The sequence below is a fragment of the Dicentrarchus labrax genome, unplaced genomic scaffold, assembly GCF_905237075.1.
Source record: "Dicentrarchus labrax unplaced genomic scaffold, dlabrax2021, whole genome shotgun sequence".
NCBI classification, from domain to species: Eukaryota; Metazoa; Chordata; class Actinopteri; family Moronidae; genus Dicentrarchus; species Dicentrarchus labrax.
In genome coordinates this window covers 1,742,230-1,765,740 of record NW_026136720.1, presented here as the reverse complement: position 1 = coordinate 1,765,740, position 23,511 = coordinate 1,742,230, and the positions used below count along the sequence as shown (strand labels likewise).

Sequence of the window (23,511 nt, the reverse complement as noted above, 5' to 3'; positions counted from 1 at the left end):
GGGGTGTGAAAACTATATTTTTTGGAAACGGGTCCCAGAGTGGGAAAATCGGAAAACGCCAGATTGCCCGGAGTCGTCTGGACGGCGAAAACGGATTAGCTCTGCCTCTCTAGCCTTTAACCTCAGCCGCCGCCGATAGACGCGTCATAATAACAGCAATGGCAGACTACTACTACTACTACTTGTTTGTAAACAGTGCATGCTCCATGGCTTCTCTTTCCAATGTGTATTGGTGTGGCAGCGTCACAGCGCCACATAATGGCCTGGCATATGTACTACAGCGTTTTGGGTCGTTTCAGTGAATCTGTGTGGACACAGATATTTCTGGAAACGACGCCGTGTTTATGGCGATTTTTTTCAAAACAACATCGTATTGGGTGAGGCCGCGTATTCGTGAGGACAGGCCCTTAGTCTCTTACTTAGGTTCAAGGCTCAGACTGCAGCAGTTTTTAAATCCTAACTGATGTTGAAATCTGGTTGCGTCAATCTAAAGAACTTAACAGATTTTTTCTGCAAGACTGGAAATGAATATTGCGTCACACACTAGAGGATGATGCTCCACCACTGGCTCTCATGGGGAACAACTTACTGTAGTAATGTTGATGATTTTCAGTGAGGAAAACCAAAGGCAGAAAGCTAAAAGGAGTCTGGATGAGAGAACGGTTGGTTAACAGGGTTCCTGGTCTTGTTAAGAAATCATTTTCCAGGAGTTTTCATTGACAATACAGGACAGCATTTACTCCCAAACAGTCACAGAAGTTACCGGTTTCTTTTGTAAGAATGCAAGTTCATGAAGAAGTGTCTCATGTTTCCAAAATGGTCAGCGTTTATCAGAACTCGCTCATGGCATTTTCTGTTCAGTGGTAAAATTTTCCAGGAGAACTGCAATTATTTCCAGTGGGAAGGTAGCTGTAGCGAAGGGTATGATCCTGAGACCCGGGAAAAAAAACTTCTCTTAAAGTCACTACCAGGCTTGTAGAGACAACGATCTGGCAGAGAGTGGATGGAGAACCAGAGTCTATATACTACAGGACTGATGAGTTGATAGCTGGCAGGTTTGAGCAGTTAGACAGGTAAGCAGTTAATCAGGGAGAGTGGGAGGAGTCCAAACACACACACACAGAGAGACAGGGACACCAAGGAGGAGAAAAGTACTACTGACTTTAACACTGATAACATATTAAAATTAAAAAAACTATACAAATAATAATAATAAAAATAATAAATAATTTAAAGGGGAACTTGGCAACTCTAGCCATTTCTTCGCTGGTTTTCACTTTTGTCGTCGCATGTTTTCTCAACGAACTCCCCCTACAGCTCTGGGACGTATATTTCAAAACACTGTCGTAAAAAACTCACTTGCGACACCCTCCTCCCCCTTTCTACCGCTGCTGATGTGCATTTGTTTTCTGTGTGGAGCAATGTCTACCGAGGTCGGTAATGCATTCATCGTCGCTTGTTCTTATAGGCGGTATTGGGGGGGGGTATGTGGAATTGCCGTAAAACAGTTTGTGTTTCTCGCTCTTTCTCGCTTCTCACGATACTTCCTATTTCCAACTTAACGAGATGGTAGTCCCAAAGTTGCAAGGTTGGTTTTCCGCATGATTTCTAAACGGGTTTATTAAGTTGAAATAGTTGCCAAGTTCCCCTTTAAAACATATATAAGGTCAAAGGGTTGATAAGAAGAGATCAGGTTTCAGGGCTTCATAAGCAAACGTGATATAAAATGTATAGAAACTGCTGTTTGCCTTTTTTCTTGTTAGGAATGATGTTAGTTATAGAAATATTTTTAGTAAGGCCGTCCTCGAATACAGATTGTCCTATTCGACTAGTAGTCGTTCAATAAAGACAATAGTCGTCTCACATTTATTTAATTATTTAAATATATATAACATATATATGACGAACAGTGTTTAAATGCAAACAGAAACAGTGATAATGATTCTGAATGTTACATCACACAGTCCAATAACTTCTACCTTTACTGAAACTAATCCTGGCGGACTGATCAATACGATGGATGAAGGATAACGTTAACAGTTACTGACTAATTAACTGGCTACAAACTGGCTCCTCTTCCTTTTTCATTGTTTCATTCCTCTCCTGTCGCTGCCTGAACCCGCCGAGTCTTCATCCCCAGAGTCAGAGTCCTGGTCAGAGCCGCTGTCCTTCCAGCTCCCAGTCCGGGTACAGACAGCTAATAGGTCCACTAACTAGCTAATAGCAGCTAGTACAGTTAGCATAAGCAGCTGTGCAAGGGTAAGAGACTTCCTGTGTTACAAGAGAAAAGGTCCGTGTTGCAACAAACCTCTGATACTTTGGTCATGGTGATGGTGAGTTTGAAGTGGGTTTTTTTTCTGCAACATGAAATGTGGGTCGACTGAGACTCTTTACAGCGACTAACGATAAAATCGTATTTTAGGGGCAGAGCTTATTTTCAGAATATTGCGCTTTCTTGTTGTATGTGAACATTAAAGTGAATACTCGCAGTGACCCCAAGACTATTTGAGTTTGAGACTCCTGTTCTAAGGTAACAAAAGCACAATTCATATTTTCAGGTGCTTATACACAACCGAGAACTTGTCTATGAATATTATAATCCATTTCTGACAATAGATCCTGTTACACACTGGACCTTTAACAACTTATCTGCAGCACATAATTGATGTTTAAGGATGTGGATGTGAGTCAACACATAGTTCAGTACAACAGAGCACAGATTAAAAAGCCTCTGCAGATCAGAGGTCCAGCAGAGGACGGAGCCAGAGCTGCTGTTGGAGACTAATGATGAGTGCAGCATCGTCCTCGGTCTCAGGGGAGCTGGAGCCCTCTGTTTGTACCGGCTGATGAAAGAGAGTATGAAATGGAAGGAGAAGATAGCGGAGAATGAAAGCGAGCCTCCTCCGGAGATGCTGTTCAGCCAATGGGCCGTTCAGTTGAAAATCTCAGCAGCATGTTTCCCATTTACCCGTCTACCCCCTCCTCTCCAGCACCTATAGCAGAGATTAAAACCAATGTAGTGAGCAATGCAGCGATGTACGGGCAAATGAAAGGCAGCCAGGCATTCTGCACTCTTATGCAGATGGATGAAATAGAAGCAGGGAGTTTTTACCACCAATTCATCAGTAAAATTACCAGAAGTGGAAGTTAAGGAGAAACACACTGAACACCGGCAGTAGCTGACACTGTACATTGGGTCGCCATGTTCAGGTCAGTTCTATTTACTTCAGCTTTGTTGATAATTAGTGCTGTAATAACTAGATTAACACTATATTAAACCAACGTTATATAGATTTGTGATATATTGCGATTCTTCTCGATTATTTAAATCTCCCCCTGGTGGTTGACTGCAGTATAGCTCATAAGCCCACTGCCTCCATGTTAGCAGGTTTTAGGTTGTTCTTATCACGCTGATGTTTGTTTGTTTGGTTTTAATTAGTGATCTGAAGATATAAAAAGGGGGTTTTACCATCATGAGTGACAGCTGAGCCCCGATACCCCGATCACGACTGCACAGAATCTATTCCGAATGCGAAAGATGGCAGCAGTCATATCCGGGATATTTTGGCTTCATAATAAAAGCTTATATATAACCTGGGACTTTTATTGTGAAGAATTTACAGGAGATGAAATGCATATATCACTGAATTAGCGGAGCTTCCTTAGTGGCTTTGTAACAAGTCTACATCCTGCAGGAAGGAAAGGGGGTCGTGTTTATTTGTGCTTTGGAACGTAACTGATTTTCTAAAAATCTGAAAATATATTATTTGTTTGATTCGCTGCTTATTGATTCAATCAGAGCTCTCTCAACCATCGCTGCGGCTGGTGGCCTAGCTGTAATGGAGACGCAAATCGCTGCCACACTGGGCCAACTCAAACCAGCACGTGTACGGAAAAGGGCCAATGGTCCATCTTGTGATCCGTTCAGCGCAACAAACTTTAAACTGATAATGGAAAATCAGTGCAGCATGGCTTGAATTGGCCAATAGAAAAGCCTTAATAGAGAGGCTAGGGGGCAAAGGTCACAGCATCCAGGCAACAAATGGAAGAAATAACCTTGCCAAGGAATAAATATAGAGAATTATTGTTCTTCTGTCACTTTTCTCTGCTCATTTGAATCATTTTGGATGTTTTAATTAATCTCTGGCACACACATTATAGCAACAGATTATTATTCCAGTAATAAAACCTGAGCAGGCCTCATTAATGTCAGTCGTCCTCAGCGGGCGGCTTCACGCCTCCCTGCAGCAGCAACGGGGAGGATTTGACTTCCTGTGAAATATTTAAATACCTCTCCTGTGGAGGATTAAATTACGTTTCTGAGCCATTTAAGATGAAATGGCCTCGTTCCTGCAGGTTGAGCAGCTCGTGTGACTAGAGCAAGAAATCTTAATGTTACTTATCATCAGTCTTCTACAAACAAGTGTCAGTTTTCTGATTTTTTTATTAAACTGTGTCTCACAGAGGCTTAATTCACCTTTAATAGGACTTTAATAGCAGAAAGAGCCCTTTTCCCCTGTAGGTTTTCCTTCTTTAACTTCTCCAACTCTCAAACAGCTGCAGCTAAAGTCTCATTAAAGTTTAAGGAAGCCGAACATCAGTCAAGTCCTCTGATCTCTGCACTGCTTCTAATCTGTTCCAGAATTTATTTTAAAAACATCGCTACTGGTTTATGAATCACTACATAGTTTAAAATACATCTTTGATCTTCTGGTACAATATCAATCCACCAGACCTGCTACTATACTGCTCTTTCTGTCATTTTATTCTACAGACCACAGAGAAAACAGCAAAATAAGAAGCAAATGTGATTGATTAATGTGATTGGGGCATGTGATATGTCTTACAGTGACTGGATCTTTTCTTGTTTTATGAAAGTTATTATAACGAGAAAGGTTTCTCGTTTGAAAAAGCTGATTTGGGAACTAACAAGACAGTTTTGTGATCTGACAAAATATGCTGTCATAGCGTTTCTTGTAAAATGGGAATAATTTGGTACGTAGTAATAACAAGATGAAATTATTTAATTTAAAGAGAATCGCTTGTCAAACAGAGCAGGTATTATTTGTCAAGGTGGCAACAACACCATAATTATGGTAAAGGTTATATATGTAAAATGTACTTGCCACTAGGTGTCACATTAGACCACTGGCATCTCAGACCAAAACAATGCGTGCTACAGCCAACCAGGCTCCATTGACAAAACCTGCAATTTCTAAACAGATAATTGTAAGACACAATTCAAATACAACAGAAACAAAATAAAACCGTCTCTGTTACTCTTTCCAACAATCATCAACTCTGGTTTGGTGGAAATAAATCCTAAATTCACAGATGTAGATGATAAAAGCAGCAGTTTCAGTCGCTCTACTCAACCTCTGTGTGTCAGAGGTTAACCTGTGACTCTGGAAGTCAGCCATAGTTGTTGTTTTGTCTGCAGAGGTTCCTGGACGGAGAAACGAGCGCTTCTACGACTGCTGTAAAGAGCCGTACCCCGATGTCACCTTCACTGTAGTGATGAGGAGGAGGACGCTCTACTACGGACTCAACCTCCTCATTCCCTGTGTCCTCATCTCCACACTCGCACTCCTCGTCTTTCTGCTGCCCGCTGACTCCGGAGAGAAGATCTCCCTGGGTGAGGACTCTGTGTGTGTGTGTGTGTGTGTGTGAAGCTTTATTGATGCTGACTGGCGCTCTCTATGCTAACCGTATTACATACTCAATACAGTGTAAGTAGCTGCGAATACACAATTTAAGAATTTATGCCCCCCCCCCAAAAAAGCAAAAAATCTATTTCTTTGCATCAGTTTGAAGCAATATTATCACCTAACAATCAATATTCAACTTCAATCTTCTCCAGTCTCCATGAAGTCCAAGTAAAGTGTTCACATACTGTATTTCTTACTATGCATCACTCAGCTTCAACTCTCTGGGATTTATAGAGTTTCCTGATGGACAGATAGCTTTAACTACTTGCTAGAGTAGCTAACCGCTAATTAACTGCTGCTTAACTGTATCTGCCGTTAGCAGGCGACAGAACCGGGCTTAGAAGCCGGACCGGGATCGAGCACAGCCTCCCAGACTGACAGGTTTTCCTGATGGACAGATTGATAAGTAGCAAACCGCTAACTGCCATTATCTCGGTCAGCTGTGCAGCTAAACTAACTGACTCAGCCCCGGGATGCCAGGAGCCAAATCCGACAAGAACACCTCAATACTGGATTCCCTGTCAGACTGGCAGATCTGTCTTGGAGATTGTGTTCGGCCCTGGGTCTGGCTGTGTTCACTGAAAGGTAAATGCTGACGCTAGCTCATAGCACTAGCTGCATAGCAATGTGTGTAACAAGTCCCGCCCTAGCTGACTATTTTTACATGAAACACATGAACACGAGGAAGCAAACCGCACTCTGCTTCCTGTTTGAGTTATAAACACTCCCGTTCTCTCTCTGCAGGTATCACAGTGTTGCTCTCTCTGACTGTCTTCATGCTGCTCGTAGCTGAAATCATGCCAGCGACATCTGACTCTGTTCCTCTCATCGGTGAGACCCTCACTTAGAGCTTCATCACTTTATCATACTTCTCGTCCGTCATCCCTCCATCACCTCAGTTATCTCTGTCGTCATCGTGAGGACAAAGTGGGATTAAAGTAAATCACTCTTTGCTTGTTAATCATTTACAGTGTAATTACAGAGATGTCTTCTTCAAGTCCGTTAGATCTCTGTGCTCCAATAACAGTTTAGCAAGCTTCGACCAACTTCCTCCTTTCCTGTACTTTGATATGCTATGTGCTAGGCTAATCTATGTTGAAAATACAACCACATTTTGAAGATGGTTAAAAGACAAAAGTGACATAATTATGTATTAATCGTTAGCTAGGTACTTACATTATCTATCAGATGTAAATAGCCAGCTAACAACTAATGTACATTAGTGTAGTGTCTGGGAACACAGATATATGCGTGATGACCTCATGGGTACGTGAGAGGTAGAGAGAACGGGTGTGACCCGAATAAAGAAGCATGGTAATGACTGTCCGACTGGAGCCTGATTATTAATGTTAAACAGAAGTAAGGAAACATTACAATTAGCTAGCACGTAAGCTAATTCGTTAAACATTAGCTAAGATGTAGACGAGAGGAGGCAGAAGTACTAACATGTTTACTTAAATAAAAAAAAAAACTCCAGTAAAAGTACAAGTTCTAAAATATACTCAATGTATGCAAGTACAAAGTACCTTCTTGGTTTCTCTTTCTACCAGCTTTTTCTGTGCAAAGTTAACTTAAAATTTAAACAGCGTCGAGTCTCCCTCTTGTCTTGTCTTGGTCTTATGTCTTTTATGTTGTTTTTGTCATGTGACATGTGTGGTGGGGGATATACTTGATGATGGGAAGGCGTGTAATGATGAAAGTGAATATTTTAAGACAGTAATCCTATAAACACCTTTGTGTTTCAGCTCAGTACTTTGCAACCACCATGGTGATCGTGGGTCTGTCGGTCATCGCTACAGTTCTGGTTCTGCAGTATCATCACCATGACCCCGACGGAGGACACATGCCACGATGGGTCAGTCATTCCTCTTCTTCTACCTCCTGTTGCTACTAGGGCTGTCACAAAACCAGAAATGTTGTTGTCGATACCGCAATACCATTACCAGTGAAATTCCACGATTCTCAATACCGATTCGATACCACAATGAAAAAGTTTTTTTGCCCCTCTAACTGATAAACTGTGCCACTAAAACAACAGTAAACACAACAACTGCAGGAAGTTTGTATGAAATGGGCATTTAGTCTAAAATACCGTAAAACTTCCAATAAAAGCAGGGTCCCTAACAGACGCAGGTCTTCTTTAAATGCCTGGTGTGGATTTTATAGAAATGTTCTGAATGTATAAACATCTTAAAACCCACCTGTCGCCCCCTAGAGCGAGTTTTAAGCCGTTTAGATCGCCTACACAAATATAAACGTTTAAACTTTTGTCAAAATGGATGCAGCACATCGTTAAATCAGTGTGATTCTCCACAGTTCAATCCGTCACCTTATTTTATGGAAACTATGAACACCAAAGTATAACGTTAATACATTCAGACTTACCGACATGGTAAACAAGAAAGACGGAAAAAATCGATCATAAAGTCGTTCTTCCATTATTTATATTCCTTTAGTCCGCAAGGGTCCACTGATCAAAAGAATCAAAGTCTTTCATTAAAATGAATCCGGTTTGTGAATATTATCATGTGAAGTCGGTTGCTCACTGATTGTACGCCAGCTGCCGTAAATCTTCAGCTGCCGTAAAACGACATTCACGTTGTGGCGTCATGTCATGGCACTGGCATAGAGAAAAAAAGTACGACCTGAAATTTCCTGTAAGTTGTCAAATTTACTTAAAAACTCAAAAGAAGCAGTACAGTTAAAGAGGTTTTCCATCTGAGATTTGTGCTAAAGGAATTAAACGCCTGTCCCAAATAGACACTTGTCCCCAATAAAGGAAGGGGTTGTTCTGTGATTTAGGCAAATAAACGCCTGGGCTATTTTTAAAAGTTTTACGGTAGTCTTTTCTTCTCCCTGACGTTTGGCCATTATTCTATTAGCATCTTTGGTTTTAACCGCAAACTTTTCTAATGCACCCCTTCAAATCAAGAAGGCCTCACGACCCACGAGTAAAGGCAAGTTTTCTGAATTTTGATATTAACTTGGTACCAAAGTGTCGGTTTGTGTGACATCCTTCGTTGTTACAGTGTCTGCAATATGGTTCCTACATTCTGCTGAGTCAGCTTTAACGAGCAGCAGGTCCTTAACGAGCTCTGAAGGAGCTTCTCTTTGATAGCTGATTGGATGTTAATGTTCATCCCATTTACTTATTTTAGGATGGAGCTTAATTGCAGTAGACTCGGGTCTCTACGCACACACCTACACGCACGCACGCACACACACACACACACACACACACACACACACACACACACATATTCGCCTGTGGGAGTCTGAACAAGAGAAATTCCATTAAGATGGAATTTATTTTGAAGGTCAGAGCTGTTACCTCAGTTTAGCTTTACTTTGCTTTGAGTGTGTGTTTGTAGGTGTGTGTGTGTGTGTGTGTGTGTGTGTGTGTGTGTGTGTGTGTGTGTGTATCAGGGTTAGGTGGGGAGGTGACAGCCCTGCTCTGACGTGTGTCATGAATGTGAATGTTTCACTCTGAGGAAGAGGAGGGATGCCTGTTGAGCCGTGAAGGTGAAGCTGTGAGGCTGAAAGGACAAATCTGTCTCATTTAGCTTCCCAGCAGCCGACAGTGGATCTGAAACATCAACAGAAAACAAATCATAACGTCGACTTATTTTTATCCATTTATGTGATTTTCTTCTGAATTTGTAGTTCTGTTCCTCTCTGCACTGCAGTCCCTGTTGCTGCCCAACTGTCTCTGCTTGGTTGATCCTGACAGTTCAACCTTTCAGTCACAAAGTTGCTTCTGTGAAGTGTAACTAAACCCTCCAAATTGTGCTTGCAGAGAGCAGAAGAGAGGACCATTATAAGGGGCATGGCCTGGAGTGTGACTGCTTAGAGTAGCAGGATTACAGCTGCTGGTAGTCAGAGCTAACAGAGCTAACCAGCCGGCACTGGAGCTTTTCAAGCCATGACTCCTCTGTGGCGTCTGAAACCTGCATCAAAAGACAGAAAATGTTGCAAAGTTTGTATGTACGATACAGCTTTCAACGCCACCCACCTAGAGCCGAAGGGTCTGTCCGAGGTTTCTGCCTCTTAAAAGGAGGTTTTTCCTTGCCGCCCTCAACAAGGTCTTGCTCATGGTGGTACTGTTGGGTCTCTGTAAATAATGTTATAAGGAGTTCGGTCTAGACCTGCTCTATTTGAAAAGTGTCCTGAGATAACTTCTGTTATGAATTGGCGCTATACAAATAAAACTGAACTGAACTGTTAACCCTTTTCAGAAGCTTGGTGTGTTTTAGATAAACAAACAAGTTTCATCCATCTAGCTGCCTTAGCAAGTTAGCTTGTGTAGCTAACGTCAGCCCCGGGGTTCCAGGATCGGATGCTGTATTTGGTCCCGGTCTGGCTGTGCTGTTCACTGGGAGCTCCCAGTCCAGCACAGTCAGCTAAGCTGCATGGTGGGGGGGGATGTACCACACATTTAGCGCTAAGTGCCTCCTTAACTGCCTGTTTTTACAGAAAGCAAGTAGCACTTTGCTTTCCGTTTCAACAATTTTGAGCTAATTTGCAGACGCCAGAACAACAATCAGAGGCAGAGTAGGGAGGCTGCATAGAGGTGTTGCAGCAGTGGCCGATATGAGAAAAATAACATGTTTTCAAGAATATTAAAGCACGTAAACCTATTACAGTAGACCCCCCCAAACACAAGTATGAAATTAAAATGGGCATAATATGACCTCTTGAGCTGAGTGTGAAGTGAAATATTGGACTTTAGGAGAAGATTTCCTCTGAGAGCTGAACAGCCACGGATCCACTTTATTCATGCTCTATTTTTATATCCGGCTGACACACACACACACACACACACACACACACACACACACACATATGTTACACATGAACTCATATCTCGCTCATGTACATGCACATTTTTCCGCATAAACATGTTTCTGCATAAATGAATTTTAATCAACTTGTTTTTATGGAAATATTTTAGCATTTTGTAAAGTCGAGTTTCAGATATACAGGTCAGGTTTACACTCTCTTCTCCTTCTTCTTCTTTAGCAACCAGGCACAAATATTACAATATTTAATACAATATTTCAGTAAGTAAGTACATATATAATAAGTGTACACAACCTTTTGACTGGAGGTTCAGTTTGATCCAAAATTATATTTAAAAAGACAAATTAGGACTTGAATTCATCTGTTAACTTGAGTATTTAAAGACGTGGAAGCTAAGGGCGCCATCCTGAGTCGAACATCTACGTTTTAGCTAATAACACTGTGTAAATTCTGTTGACGTTCGGGACTGTAGTGAATAGTTTGCAGCTTCTTTTATAACGGTGACGTTAAAAGTCTAAATCAACATACAAATTGGTCTGTTTGAGCAGACCTTAAATCCTCAAAATCCGGCAATGTGGCTCCTTGTGTGCAGAGGTTTATTGTGCTTTAGAACAGAACCGCCGAAATGTTTGAATGCTCTCTTCCCTCTCTTCATTCACTCTCTAGCTCACTAAACACAACAAATCCTACTCGTTCAGCCTTTAGGGACTAACTCACTTAATCCGATGAATCGCTTTATTCAAATTCTTTATCTTTATGAAATTTGTTTTAAGGTTTTGTTTTAGCAAAACTGTAAATCACCTGGATACTGCTGTCTTCAAACTGACCTCAAGAAATTGAGTTTTCGTAAATTTTTTGGCATACATTGTTAAATAGGGGAACAATATGACTGAGGATGAGATCTTAAAGGGTTAAAATTAAATTTTTCATTTTAACAACAGTAGATATTTAGTAGATGACTGTAAATTTCATCCATTCATCCCCCAAAATTTTAATTGTGGGAAATAATATCACTTTATAATTGAGATGAATCAGAAATGATCAAGAAATCACTAACAAATCCCACAAAAACAATTATAGTGAAATGTTTTCATCGCTCACCTTTGTTCCTCTTCCTTTTCCTCTTCTTCCTCAGACCCGTGTGATATTGTTGAACTGGTGCGCCTGGTTCCTGCGCATGCGGCGTCCTGGCGAGGCAAAGGTCCGTCTGGCGTGCCACAACGCCACCAAGCGTCGGCGCGGCAGCCTGTCCAGCCTGGAGCTCAGCGTCAGTCAGGGGTCTCTGCGACATCCGCAGGTAACCAATGGCAACCTCCTGTACGTCGGCTTCCGGGGCATGGAGGGGTTGCACTACGCCTCCACTACCGAACCCGAGCTCCTCTGCTCACGGCTCGTGGGAGGTGGTGTGGGCGGGGAAGAGGACGCACTGAGAGCGGGTGTTGGAGCCGGAGGAAGAGGAGGAGGAGCAGTAGGGGGCTCGACCCTGGAGGCAGAGCTGAACCAGATCCTGGAGGAGGTGAGATACATCGCCAGCCGTTTCCGCGGCCAGGACGAGGAGGAGACGGTCTGCAACGAGTGGAAGTTTGCTGCGGCAGTGATCGACCGGTTGTGTCTGGTTGCATTCTCGCTCTTCACCATCCTGTGCACCATCGGTATCCTCATGTCGGCTCCCAACTTTGTGGAGGCCATTTCTAAAGATTTCTTCAGCTGAGGAGGAGGAGAGCCGTCGGCTGACAGCTGATATCTGCTGTCTTTATTTTTATTAATGTCAACAAATCAAATGTAAAGACCCAAAGCCCATTGGTTCCGAATGAAATATAAAGTTCATTTAATTTATAGTTTAAGGCTCACTTACAAGGGATTTCAACCATGACCCATTTTAACAATGAAGATAACTGTCCCAATGCTCAGTATTCTCCATATTTATTCCAAAATATTGAGGAAAATATCTCAATGGTTGCTTGTCTGGCTGTTTCCTCCTGTTGGAAAAGCAAATGTTAAATGAATACTTTGACTTTTTTGGGAAATACTCTCATTCACTTTCTTAATGAGAAGATTAAGACAAGAAGCAATTGGTTTAGTTTAGCAACCATTACTATCAATAGAGCCATTTGTGGCCATAGAAATGTGTATCATAAACCTTCTGTTCTCCACAGAGCTTATATATATATCCAAAAATCCAATGGGTAAATCCCACTGAAGAAACCAGGGCGATGCTAACTTCAGAGTTGGACTACAAAAGGACATCATGCTGAATCTTATAGAGGCATCAGACTCTTTAAAAAATAAAAGTGGTGTGTTGACACCATTTATCTCTTTTAAAGGTCCAATGTGTAACGTTTAGGAGGATCTGTTGTCAGAAATGGGATATAATATTCATGGGTATGTTTTCATTATGGTCTATTTGCCAGCCAATAGGGTCCAATTGTAAACCGGGAAATATTAAATATGCCAAAGTTTAATGATAGAAATATAAAGTATGTGTCCCCAGCGTTTAGAAACTGAGAGATGCTAACTTGGATATGTTGGGCAATTTGCATAATTAGCATTAATAATTTTGGGTGAATCTATTTCTGACATTCAAACATCAAAGTATAAAAATTAAGCTGGAAATGACCATATTTGAACTCCTGGTGGGCTAATTTTATTACATTTTCGAGTTGCTTTTGAGGTTGTTTATTTGAATATTACATAACCGCAGCAGCAAAGACACAGCTCAGTGACAAAACAACACCAGCAGCAGAGCTTAAGAAATATTACCTCAAACATTCAGCGACAAAGAGCTTTCTTTATTCTCAAATGCATGTGAGATGTATTAATCAATTCAATGCAATTCAATTCAATTTTATTTGTATAGCGCCAACTCATAACAGAAGTTATCTCAGGACACTTTTCAAATAGAGCAGGTCTAGACCAAACTCTTTATAACATTATTTACAGAGACCCAACAGTTCCCACCATGAGCAAGCACTTGGAGACAAGGGCAAGGAAAAACTTCCTTTTAAGAGGCAGAAACCTAGGACATTAGGTTATGCATACAAATAACCAAAATCAGCCCTCCTGGAGTTGAAATTAATTCCACTTCCAGTTAAAATGGCCATTTTGTATTTTGAAAATGTCAGAAATGGATTCAGAGTCAATTGTCCAAATCAGCCAACTAGTTAATGGAGTATTGTCCATATAGGTGATCTATTAATGCTATTAATGCTAATTACCCGACATATGTAAGTTATCATCTGGCAGTTTCTAAATGCAAACTGTATATTTCTAAGATAAAACTTTGTGCGACTCAACATTTCTGGGTTCACGTTGCTGGCAAGTCGACTATTAATGTTTAATCAGCTGAAAATAAGAATCATTGTGTTTTCATTACGTTAGGATGTTTTTATCTACAGAGGGAGCGGAAACTCTTCTGGCGGAGTCCGCCATGTTTCTACAGTAGCCCAGAAGGAACAAACCAAACACTGACTTTAGGAATGTAGTTTCTTCTCTATGGTTGAAAGGCTGAGCTGTATTCAAATGGTTGTAATGTGTAACTAAATCTTACACACTGGTCCTTTAACTGTTTCAGGTCAGTAAATAATTGTACACCTGTATAATGAACTTTGTCTCGTGCAAACTTTTTGATTTCAAGGCAGCTACATTAAGAGCAGAGTAGGTCTTTACAGATCGGGGGTCAGCGTTTGTCGGACGCTCCACGTTCGCTCACTTTCTCACGACAGCCAAAGTATTTGTTGCACAAACAACTAACATCGCCGTGCATTTACAACCACAACAACACATTTGATCACTAAGAGGCTGTTTGTATGTAGATATGAACATTTACAGCTTTTCCATTGAACTTCACTAAATATTCGGCTCATGGCTGCGGAGAAAATAGACTTAGTGCCAAAAAGATTGCTGCAACTCTACGTCATGTCTTGTTTGAACAGCTAGATTGAAATGAAAAGGGAGCGTTTTTCTATTATGTGTCTGGTAAAGTTGCTTTTACGTGTCTACAAGGTTTATATAGGCGATCAGATTGAGGAGCTAAAATACTATAAAATAATTCAGGACAGGGCGCCCAGTTAGAGCCGGCGACCCATGTACCGAGGCTGAGTCCTTACTGCAGCGGCCAGGGGTTCGAGTCCGACCTGTGGCCCTTTGCTGAGTGTCGTCCCCTCTCTCTGCCCCCCTTTCCTGTCTATCTTTGGCTGTAACTATCAAATAAAGGCAACAAAAAGGCCAAAAAAAAATTACTTAAAAAAGAAAAAATTCAGGACAACATAGATTATTTCCAGGATTTATCATCAATTTCCAGTTTTTCCAGGACACTCGATAACCCTGTCAGTGGCCATTTTTTTGTTTTGCTAACATTATCTAACAAAAGATGTGGTTGTCCTTTCAACATAGATTAGCCTAGCATGTAGCATATCTAAGTACAGGAAAAGAGGAGATTGGAGCACAGAGCAAAAAGGGCGCAAGGGTCAATTCCTTATGTGACGTTCATTATGTTCAGATACAGTCCTAATTGCTAGCTCGCATTAATCAGCAATGAAATCAAATGAAGGAGTTTATCCACACATCAACCGAGTCTCTCTGATGTGATCCTGGTTTTAGCGTTTACGTCGTCAATACTTCTGCCCGGCTATAAAAACTATTCTTTGAACGTTTTAAATTCAGTAAAATATGCAAATGTGCTTTGGTAACCAGCTGCAGCAGAAAATAGCTGAATCAATGCCACAGAGGGACTCTTGAAAAAAAAACACTGTTTTAAAATCTTTACATTTTCCACTAAGCTCTTCCACCCAGCAGCTCTGGACAGTTGGAGGTTACGCAACGTTCCCTCATTGGCACCTGAAGTTACTCCCAAATAGAGCTTATTTTGTTCAAATGTTCAAATTATTGCAGAACGCTCGATCAAGAAGATGAGATTAAACATTTATTCTCCAGCTCACAGACCAGGTTGTGATTTCAGGGATGAAGTTTGAATGATTGTGGTCGATATGTTCATGATGTGAAGCAGTCAGGCTGCTCTCTGTCCACTCTGCTCTTTGTAAATAAATGCATTTTCTTAGACATCTCTAATGTGGATCCTTTTGTGTGCTATTTGAAAAACTTCCCAGTGTTGCCATTACTGGAAGAAGCCATGTATTCCCATAAACCCTCAGCAGCAATGACTTCATGATCCTCTTTAATGATAAAATTGCTATTGTTGTTGCTGTGAACCTTTGTCTCTCTCTCTCTCTCTCTCTCTCTCTCTCTCTCTCTCTCTCTCTCTCTCCCTCTCCCCCCCAACTGGCCACCTAGAGCCAAAGGGTCTGTCCCAGGTTTCCCAAGGTCTTGCTCATTGTGGGAAATGTTGGGTCTCTGTAAATAACGTTATAAGGAGTTCGGTCTAGACCTGCTCCATTTGAAAAGTGTCCTGGGATAACTTATGTTATTGATTTAGTTGAATTGAGTCAAAGACGGTAGATTGCAACGCACATGGCCATATCCTCGATGAACCACGGAAGAGTGCTCACATGTTAATAATTTGTGTACTATAAAGGAACAAAAGGTCGTTTTCTCAGCGTCAGTTGCGGTGGAGTGTTAGCAGCAAGCTAACAGCTACTGAATTTATTACTTCACATTAATATTGTTTTTCACATTCATCCGCACTGTGTACACAGTTGTCAGGATCCTAACCCCAACCCCCAATTTCGCTCTGTGTCTGCCGCAGTCACTGGTTTGTCTCAAGGAGGCAAAGGAGCTGATTAAGGTTTAAGATCTTGTCAAAAGAATCTGACACTGCAGAACTCTCAGGGTGAATAGGACAGGATCAACATCCTCTCAAATTCTTCACAGTCTGACCTCAGTGCTTACAAATGTTCACTATATTGTTTAACGTGGTATTGTTAATTAGTGCGTATGAAATCATTCAAGAGCATAAAATAAGTCATGCAAGAGTTTTTTTCCCCTGAGATCTGCAGGACTCAATAGTTATAGAAGCAGATCGAGTCGGGGGCTGTGTTATCGTGATCTGAAACAACATCCTATTAATGTGTTTAAATACATAATCTGTAGCATGGAGAAGTCTCTTAGCTCCACACACAAACACACAGAGGTATTATTTGTGAGGAGTTGTGGGTGCCAAACCTGGATTAATCCAATGAAATGCTGAGACACAGACAGACAGACAGACAGACAGACAGACAGACAGCAGCAGATGTTTTGAGACTGTTCTGATAAAATGCAACAGAAAGCTGATTTGCTGTGAGAGTGTGTATGACTCTGTCAATACTCTCCCGGTCTGTGTGAATAGAGAGTAATTTTCCAGATTGTTCTCTGGGGAAACTCGTTTCCTTTCCTGCTTTCATTGCGTGTCATTTGTGATTTGGCTGGCGGTGAAGGCTGAACTGAGGCAGAATGAGCCTGGCTGTTATTCACCCAACACTCGGCTGCCAGGACGGCCAGCAGCTCCTCCAGGAAAAGAAATAAAACGTCCACTCATTTTAAAAAGGCAATCAGGGAGGATTTTACTGCTCCGTGGCACAGACATACCGGGAGAGAATATATCTGCCGGGGGTCACCAGCTGCTCAGCATCAGACTGTGTAGTTATTTATAAAGAGTTTTCTCATGAGGCCACAGGCTGTAGTTTGTTATGAACTCCACTTGAGGGCGTCCTCAGATGTCACTCTGCAAACACTTTCCTACACGACCAACTATCTCAGAGGTGATGGGCTATTGGAGCTCATCAGCTGACGGTGTTTTTAATCAAATTAATCACATGATTTGGTGCTCATTAGAAACACCATCAGCTGTTTTTCAGATTTGATATCAATCAAAAACACAATAAATGAATCAAATACAATCAAAACTTTATTTAGATTTTATTTATTTCCGAAGAAAAAGACAGAAAAGCAAATGAGTTTTGTCTCATTTATGGAAGACTCTACAGTAATTAATGCTAGTATGCAACACTAGATATACAATGATCAAACAATAAAAGGTTTGAATTTGGCAGCCAGACATCTAAAGAACATGAAAATTCTTATTGCTGCGTAGATTGTTTCTGATGATGTAACAGTTTAACAGGCAGGTAATGCAGTTAATATGCATTTAAATGAAACCAACTCTGGTTATTGGCAGCTCAATAATCAGATTTGTGAAGGTAGCGAAGCCAGCGACCGTAGTTAAATACATCCCTGGGGCCAGAGCGGGCGGCGCTGAATCGTATTTAAAACTACTGGCTAAGGATAAACGTAAATAGAGCAAAATAGTTATTCACGTCAGCGGTAGTTACGCCCGATTATGCCGGAGTTTACCAAAGTTAATGTTGAATGGGAATGTAAATATGTAAATATGTAAAGTCAATGTCGTGATGACATGTATAGCCGCATATCATCAGTCTACCGCTGGCTGTCGAGGTGGTGTCCAGAAAATGATGTGGGCTTCATTGATAACTGGCGGCCTTTTTGGGAAAAACCTGGTCTGATTAGGAGAGATGGCATCCATCCCTCTTTGGATGGAGCGGCTCTCTTATCTAGGAATCAAAGTTTATTTCTAAAACCTGACAGTCCAGAGTTGGGACCAGGAAGCAGAGCAAAATCAGGTAAAGTAATTATTGTAGGTGATTTTAATATTCATGTGGAACATTTAATAGTCTTCCCACATAATCCTTTCCTATATGACCATTATTTAATAACTTTTGAATTATTGAGACAAAATGAATCACCGCCTGCCCTAAATATGTACCGATGGCTCTTCAAACACAGGACAACTGCTATCAATTTGCATCAGTTAACTTCAACAATTCCTTCATCAAAGCCATCAACCTGTCTCTTAGACCCCATCCCAACCAGGCTGCTTAAAGAAATCTTACCCATAGTTGGCAGCTCTTTACTGTATATGATCAATCTTTCTTTAGTTTCAGGGTATGTACCACAGTCCTAAGTGAGTGAGTCCTGAACCATCCCTTAGTTATGCTGCTATAAGTTTAGACTGCCGGGGGGTTCCCATGATAGGCATGATATAGGCAACTACACTGCAATATATTTTATCTACAGGTTTTTTTTAATATAAAAGTTTTTTTTCTCTCTCTTTTATATTTGCATATCTATTCTTAGACTGTGCATACTGCCTCCCCTTTATTCCTGTTGTGCTATGTGCCACTGCATCGTAATTTCATTTTGATGCAAATCCAAATGACAAATAAAGTCTGCCTAAAAAATGATGACTTAGCTCCTCTCTTCCTCTCCTTCTTTTCCTGCAAACATTCATGTCCCATTAATGCAATGCAAGATGAGAAAGCTCAAAAACTCCAAGGAAGAAGTGAATTTGGTAAAAATCAAATGGTTGTTCTACTCAGTGTGATTGACAGGAGAGATGATCAGAGGGGCAGAGTTTTTACCTTTATTATTATTACTGGGACTAAAGTATGGGTAGAGTTTCTCAGTGAAGGAGCAGCCAGTAAAGGAGTAGATAAGAGCTGCAGCATCAACGTCATAAAAAGAGACCAGACCCTCCTCATAATCCACAAACACCCCCACCTTCTCAGGCTGAGACTTCAGAGAGAGACAGACTGAAGGGTCAGCAAGAGCTTCGTACTCATTTTCATTCCTCAACCATATCATCCAGTAACCATTCTGAGGTTTCAGTTTGATTTTTCCCTTCCTGTTGATCGACTCTCTGACCACTCCTAAATCCCAGTCAGTCTTCCCTTTAACCTGAACCTCGTAATAAAATCTTCCTGAAGAGAAACTCTGCTTTGCTAAGACACAGGGACAACGATCAAATCTCTCTGGATTGTCTGGGAGATTCTTCTCTACATCACTATCATACACTTGTTTCTCATCATCAGACAGGATGAGAGCATGATGTGCTGTACGAGGATTGAGTGATACATTCACTGCATACTGCTGGACCCTCTTCAGCCCGGCCTCAAGCAGCTTCTTTATCTGTTTACTGAGCGTCTCCTCCAGCTGATTCACAGCTCTCCTCACAGTCCCCTCATATGAAGGTTGACTGACACTGACTTCTGTCCAGTCCTTGGTGGATGAAGCAACGTTAAGGGAAAGGAAGCTTTGGAGGAGGTGGAGGTGGTCTTCAGACTGTGAGAGCTGCTCCACCTCAGAGCTTCTCTTCTTCAGCTCAGAGATTTCCTGTTCCAGCTCTTTGATGAAGTCTTCAGCCTGTTTCTCTGTCTTTCTCTGCTTCTCTTTGATCGTGTGGATGAGCTCGGCATGGCTTCTCTCAACAGACTCCTTCAGAGCGGTGAAGACCTGAACACCATCTGCTATCTCTCTGTCTGCACCTTCCTTACTGAGCTCCACTGAGCGTTTGATCTCCTGAATCTTCAGTTGTCTCTTCTGGATCATCTGCTGAATTTCAGCCTCTGTCTTCCTCAGCTCAGCCTTCTTTTCTTCATATTCTTCTTTCAGAGGAACAACATCATGTGTCTTGTGGTCTAAAACAGTGCAGAGCATGCAGACACACATCTGGTCGGTCTTACAGAACAGCTCCATCAGTTTATCGTGCTTCGTACACATCCTGTCTTCCAGGTGATATCTCTTCAGGCCTGACATTGTCAGGTGAGTCTCACAGTAGGAGACCAGCCAGGACTTCAGGGCCTTCAGTTTGCTGCTGCTGCTGGCTTTCTGTTGAGCTGACTGTCTGAACTGAGCAGCCATCTCAGATATGAAAGTATTGACCTTCAGCTCAGGTCTTGTGTTGAAAACCTTGTTACAGTTGGGACACTGACACTGGACATTGATATTCCAGTGTTCAGTGATGCAGGTTTTACAGAAGTTGTGTCCACATGGTATGGTGACTGGATCAGTGAACACATCCAGACAGATGGAGCACAGAAACTGATCTTCAGTCAGCAGACAGCTGGCAGTAAACATATCTAAACCCTGAGAACAAAGTTCAAAGTTTCATATTTCACATATTCCATAATTGTTAAGTGTTAAGTGCATTTTAATCACAGCAACGTGTTCCATTCGACAGCATCAAGTATAAAATGAAAAGAGTGGAATTTCCCTGAGTAGAGCTGAAGTTTTGGTTTTAAAGGGGAATTTGGCAACTTTTTCAACTTAATAAACCCGTTTAGAAATCATTTGGATGGTTAAATGACCATTCTGGTGTTAATGGTGACTGTCCCCACTCCCCCTAGCGTCCCCAGGTGGAAAACCAAGCTTGCAACTTTGGGACTACCGTCCCATTAAGTTGGAAATAGGAAGTATCGCGAGAAGCAAGAACGAGCGAGAAACACAAACTGCTTTACGGCAATTCCACATAAATGCACACCCCCCCTCAATACCGGTTAGCCACACCGGCTATAAGGACAAGCGACGATGAATGTATTACCCACCTCTGTTTTGAAATATACGTCCCAGAGCTGTAGGGGGAGCTCGTTGAGAAAACATGCGACAACAAAAGTGAAAACCAGTGAAGAAATGGCTAGAGTTGCCCAGTTCCCCTTTAAAACTGAATTTTAACAGGAGTTATTATGAGCTGTACTCACCAGTGTTTGAGACAGACTCTGCTGTGTTGTTGAGAAAACCTTGAGTGACAGAGACACATGTCTGGACTGCAGCTCAGCTGTTGCTCTCATACACTTTCAGTTTCATTTGACGAAAATGACGTTGAACGACTTCTCCTTTTAGAGTGTCATTCCACCTCTTAATGCAGCTCTGTTTTGTTCCTCCCGTCAGGTTTACAATTGAATACAATGACTTACTTTTAATATGTAAGGTGAATTTGTGAACATTTTGCACCACTGTCCAAAATCTTCTTACTCTCTAAAAACGGTATTTCAGCATTGTAGCCTGTTGTCAACTTACAAAAATATAACTAAATTCTAACACGTTAAAACAAATAATAGAAATATAAACAAATCGCTCTTATGATGCTGTTATTGCAGCATCATTTTGATCCATTTATTGACATTAAAAAGAGTAAACAAGCGTGAGTTTGGTTGGTCTCCATGAAAATAAGCAAAGGGTTAAGGTCAATATGCTTTAATTGCCTGGAATCACAAATTCTAATACATTTTCTTCCTTTACAGACATCACTTTTACAATAGTTATCCACAGTTAAGTCAAGACCAAACTGAAACACTTTACACTCTAAGATCAGGTATTGCAGGTGATACAAGAACTCTCTATAACTGACAAATAATGTAAGCATTCAGGAAGCACTCGTGTGTCACTCGCCAGACGCCATTTTCTGACAGCATGGTGCAGCCTGTAGCCTCAGTGGATTTGTCTGGCTGCCCTTCTACCCATTTGGTGAAGGTCAGAGGTCGGTTTTTCATATCTAGTTCCCCTCTGTTTTTTTATTATTGACGTTGATCCAGGCTTCTTTGTAAACGTCCCCGAAGAACTGAGTCAGTGCAATGTTCTCCTTCTCGTTCTGGGGCAAAGCCAGATCTAAACCTTGTTGGGAGCAGAACTCGACGGCCCTGGAGAAAGGTCATGTCAAGGTTTCCTCAGGACATAGTCCAAAACAAATCTCCCTAAGTGGACATTAAGATCTATTCTATTCTATTCTAGGCTCAAGATTGAACACAGAGTTGAATCAACACCTCTCTGATTCCACCTCATTATAAGATACCTGTAAAGGTGCATACACTGTTGCTGCAGGGGAATGGGATGCATTTTCTGTCACATTGGCAGAAATCCAGAACACTTCCAAAATTCAGTTTGCCAGGGACAGGTTTTCATTGATTACATGTAGGATCAACCTCCGGGTTCCTTCTAGCTTTTATAAGTTTTATTTTGTAGATATGAGCAGACGTACGTTTGAACATCAGCCGACATACTCGATGCAGTATGCAGTACATACTGAATGTAGAAGGCAGTGCGTTAGTCTGATTTTGGACAGACTGAGGGCCTGTTTTCAACTTTCAAACATTTGTCCTTCATCGTCCTTCATGAAGGTCAAAGGTCACGATGTAGTTTCCCATCATCACGGAGTAGAAACAGTAAATAAACAAGTAAATATGAACTTAGTTTTCTGTAGTGCGAAGACGTTTCTCTGCTCCACCGAGCATGATATAGACTGCTGATTCATTTGCTAATTAGAGCTGAATAATGAGCTCGTTTTCTTAATGACCTTCTCCATTAGAGACGATAAACAGGCGGGTCACAGAGAGAGAGAGAGAGAGAGAGAGAGAGAGAGAGAGAGAGAGGAGGGGGGGAAATCTACCGTCTAACATTCACAGCCAATTCAACACCATAACGAGCAGGAAGTTCTAACCTCTGTGAAACCTGAGAGGATTTGGAGGCTGCAGACATAACTGTCGTGTGCACGCCGTCCAGAGACAGACGGGGTTTAATTCCCGCTCGATTAGCAGCCACAAGAACACAAAGCAAACGTAAGAGTAGAGTGTCTGAAAGATCTTGTCAATGGCTAGAGGAAATGTCACAAAAAGCTGATGAAGTAAAAACAAGAGATTCTACAGCCGGAGAGATCTCACATGTTCTCACTAAAAAAACATTTCAATATCTCTGCAGCTAATCAGCACTTTAATCGTGATTTCATTGTAATGTCCAATCTGAGCCAACTGCAGCAGTCTGATCACAGAGTACAGACACTGAGCAAGGACTGCCACCTGGTGGAGGAACAGAGAACTGCATCTTTCATCAGTTTGAATCCAACAGGAGAGAATTTATTCCCAACAACGGTCCCCTCTGCACTGGTTCCCAACCTTTTTCTATCATTTAGTAAACTGACATATTTTATGGATATTTCATAACAACAACTACAGGAGGGTTGTGTGAAACCAGAGATTTGGATGAACTTTGAGCAGATTATTTTCCTGTGAATATTGATCAGAGATTAGTTTTCCTGATATTTTCAGGAACTTTCTATACAAACCTCTGTTTGTATTATGTGTATTTACAATTTCTAATTATCATACAGACTTACCAGGCGTCTTTTTGTTGCCATATTAGGTGTTTTCGTCCCCTGAGCTCTAATGCAGGACGAGGCTATCAATAGACAGTGTTCAGCTCTTCAAAGTTTACATCTTAAGTA

General features: G+C 41.4%; 2 protein-coding genes across 3 annotated transcripts in view; one reads left to right on the top strand and one right to left on the bottom strand.

The window, feature by feature from the left end:
- The window catches only part of LOC127352449 (neuronal acetylcholine receptor subunit alpha-7), a 43,124-nt gene extending 27,558 nt beyond the window's left edge, over nucleotides 1-15,566 (top strand). Inside the window, exons 7-10 of the mRNA XM_051380828.1 lie at nucleotides 5,441-5,635; nucleotides 6,453-6,539; nucleotides 7,454-7,563; nucleotides 11,644-15,566. Of these exons, the coding sequence (XP_051236788.1) occupies nucleotides 5,441-5,635; nucleotides 6,453-6,539; nucleotides 7,454-7,563; nucleotides 11,644-12,219 (968 nt within the window). The 3' untranslated portion in view covers nucleotides 12,220-15,566. The remainder of the gene's footprint in view (nucleotides 1-5,440; nucleotides 5,636-6,452; nucleotides 6,540-7,453; nucleotides 7,564-11,643) is intronic.
- The window catches only part of LOC127352450 (E3 ubiquitin-protein ligase TRIM21-like), a 65,027-nt gene extending 43,958 nt beyond the window's left edge, over nucleotides 1-21,069 (bottom strand). Inside the window, exons 1-2 of one of the 2 annotated variants that reach the window (XR_007881089.1) lie at nucleotides 20,996-21,069; nucleotides 18,041-20,384 (exon numbers count right to left, since the gene is read on the bottom strand). Coding sequence is in view for 1 of the 2 variants with exons in the window: in XM_051380829.1 (XP_051236789.1) it covers nucleotides 18,831-20,375 (1,545 nt within the window). In the remaining variant the exon portion in view is untranslated. Of the gene's footprint in view, nucleotides 1-17,348; nucleotides 20,385-20,995 lie in introns of those variants that run through there. The other variant, XM_051380829.1, reaches the window with a different exon arrangement.
- Nucleotides 21,070-23,511: the final 2,442 nt, after the last annotated feature.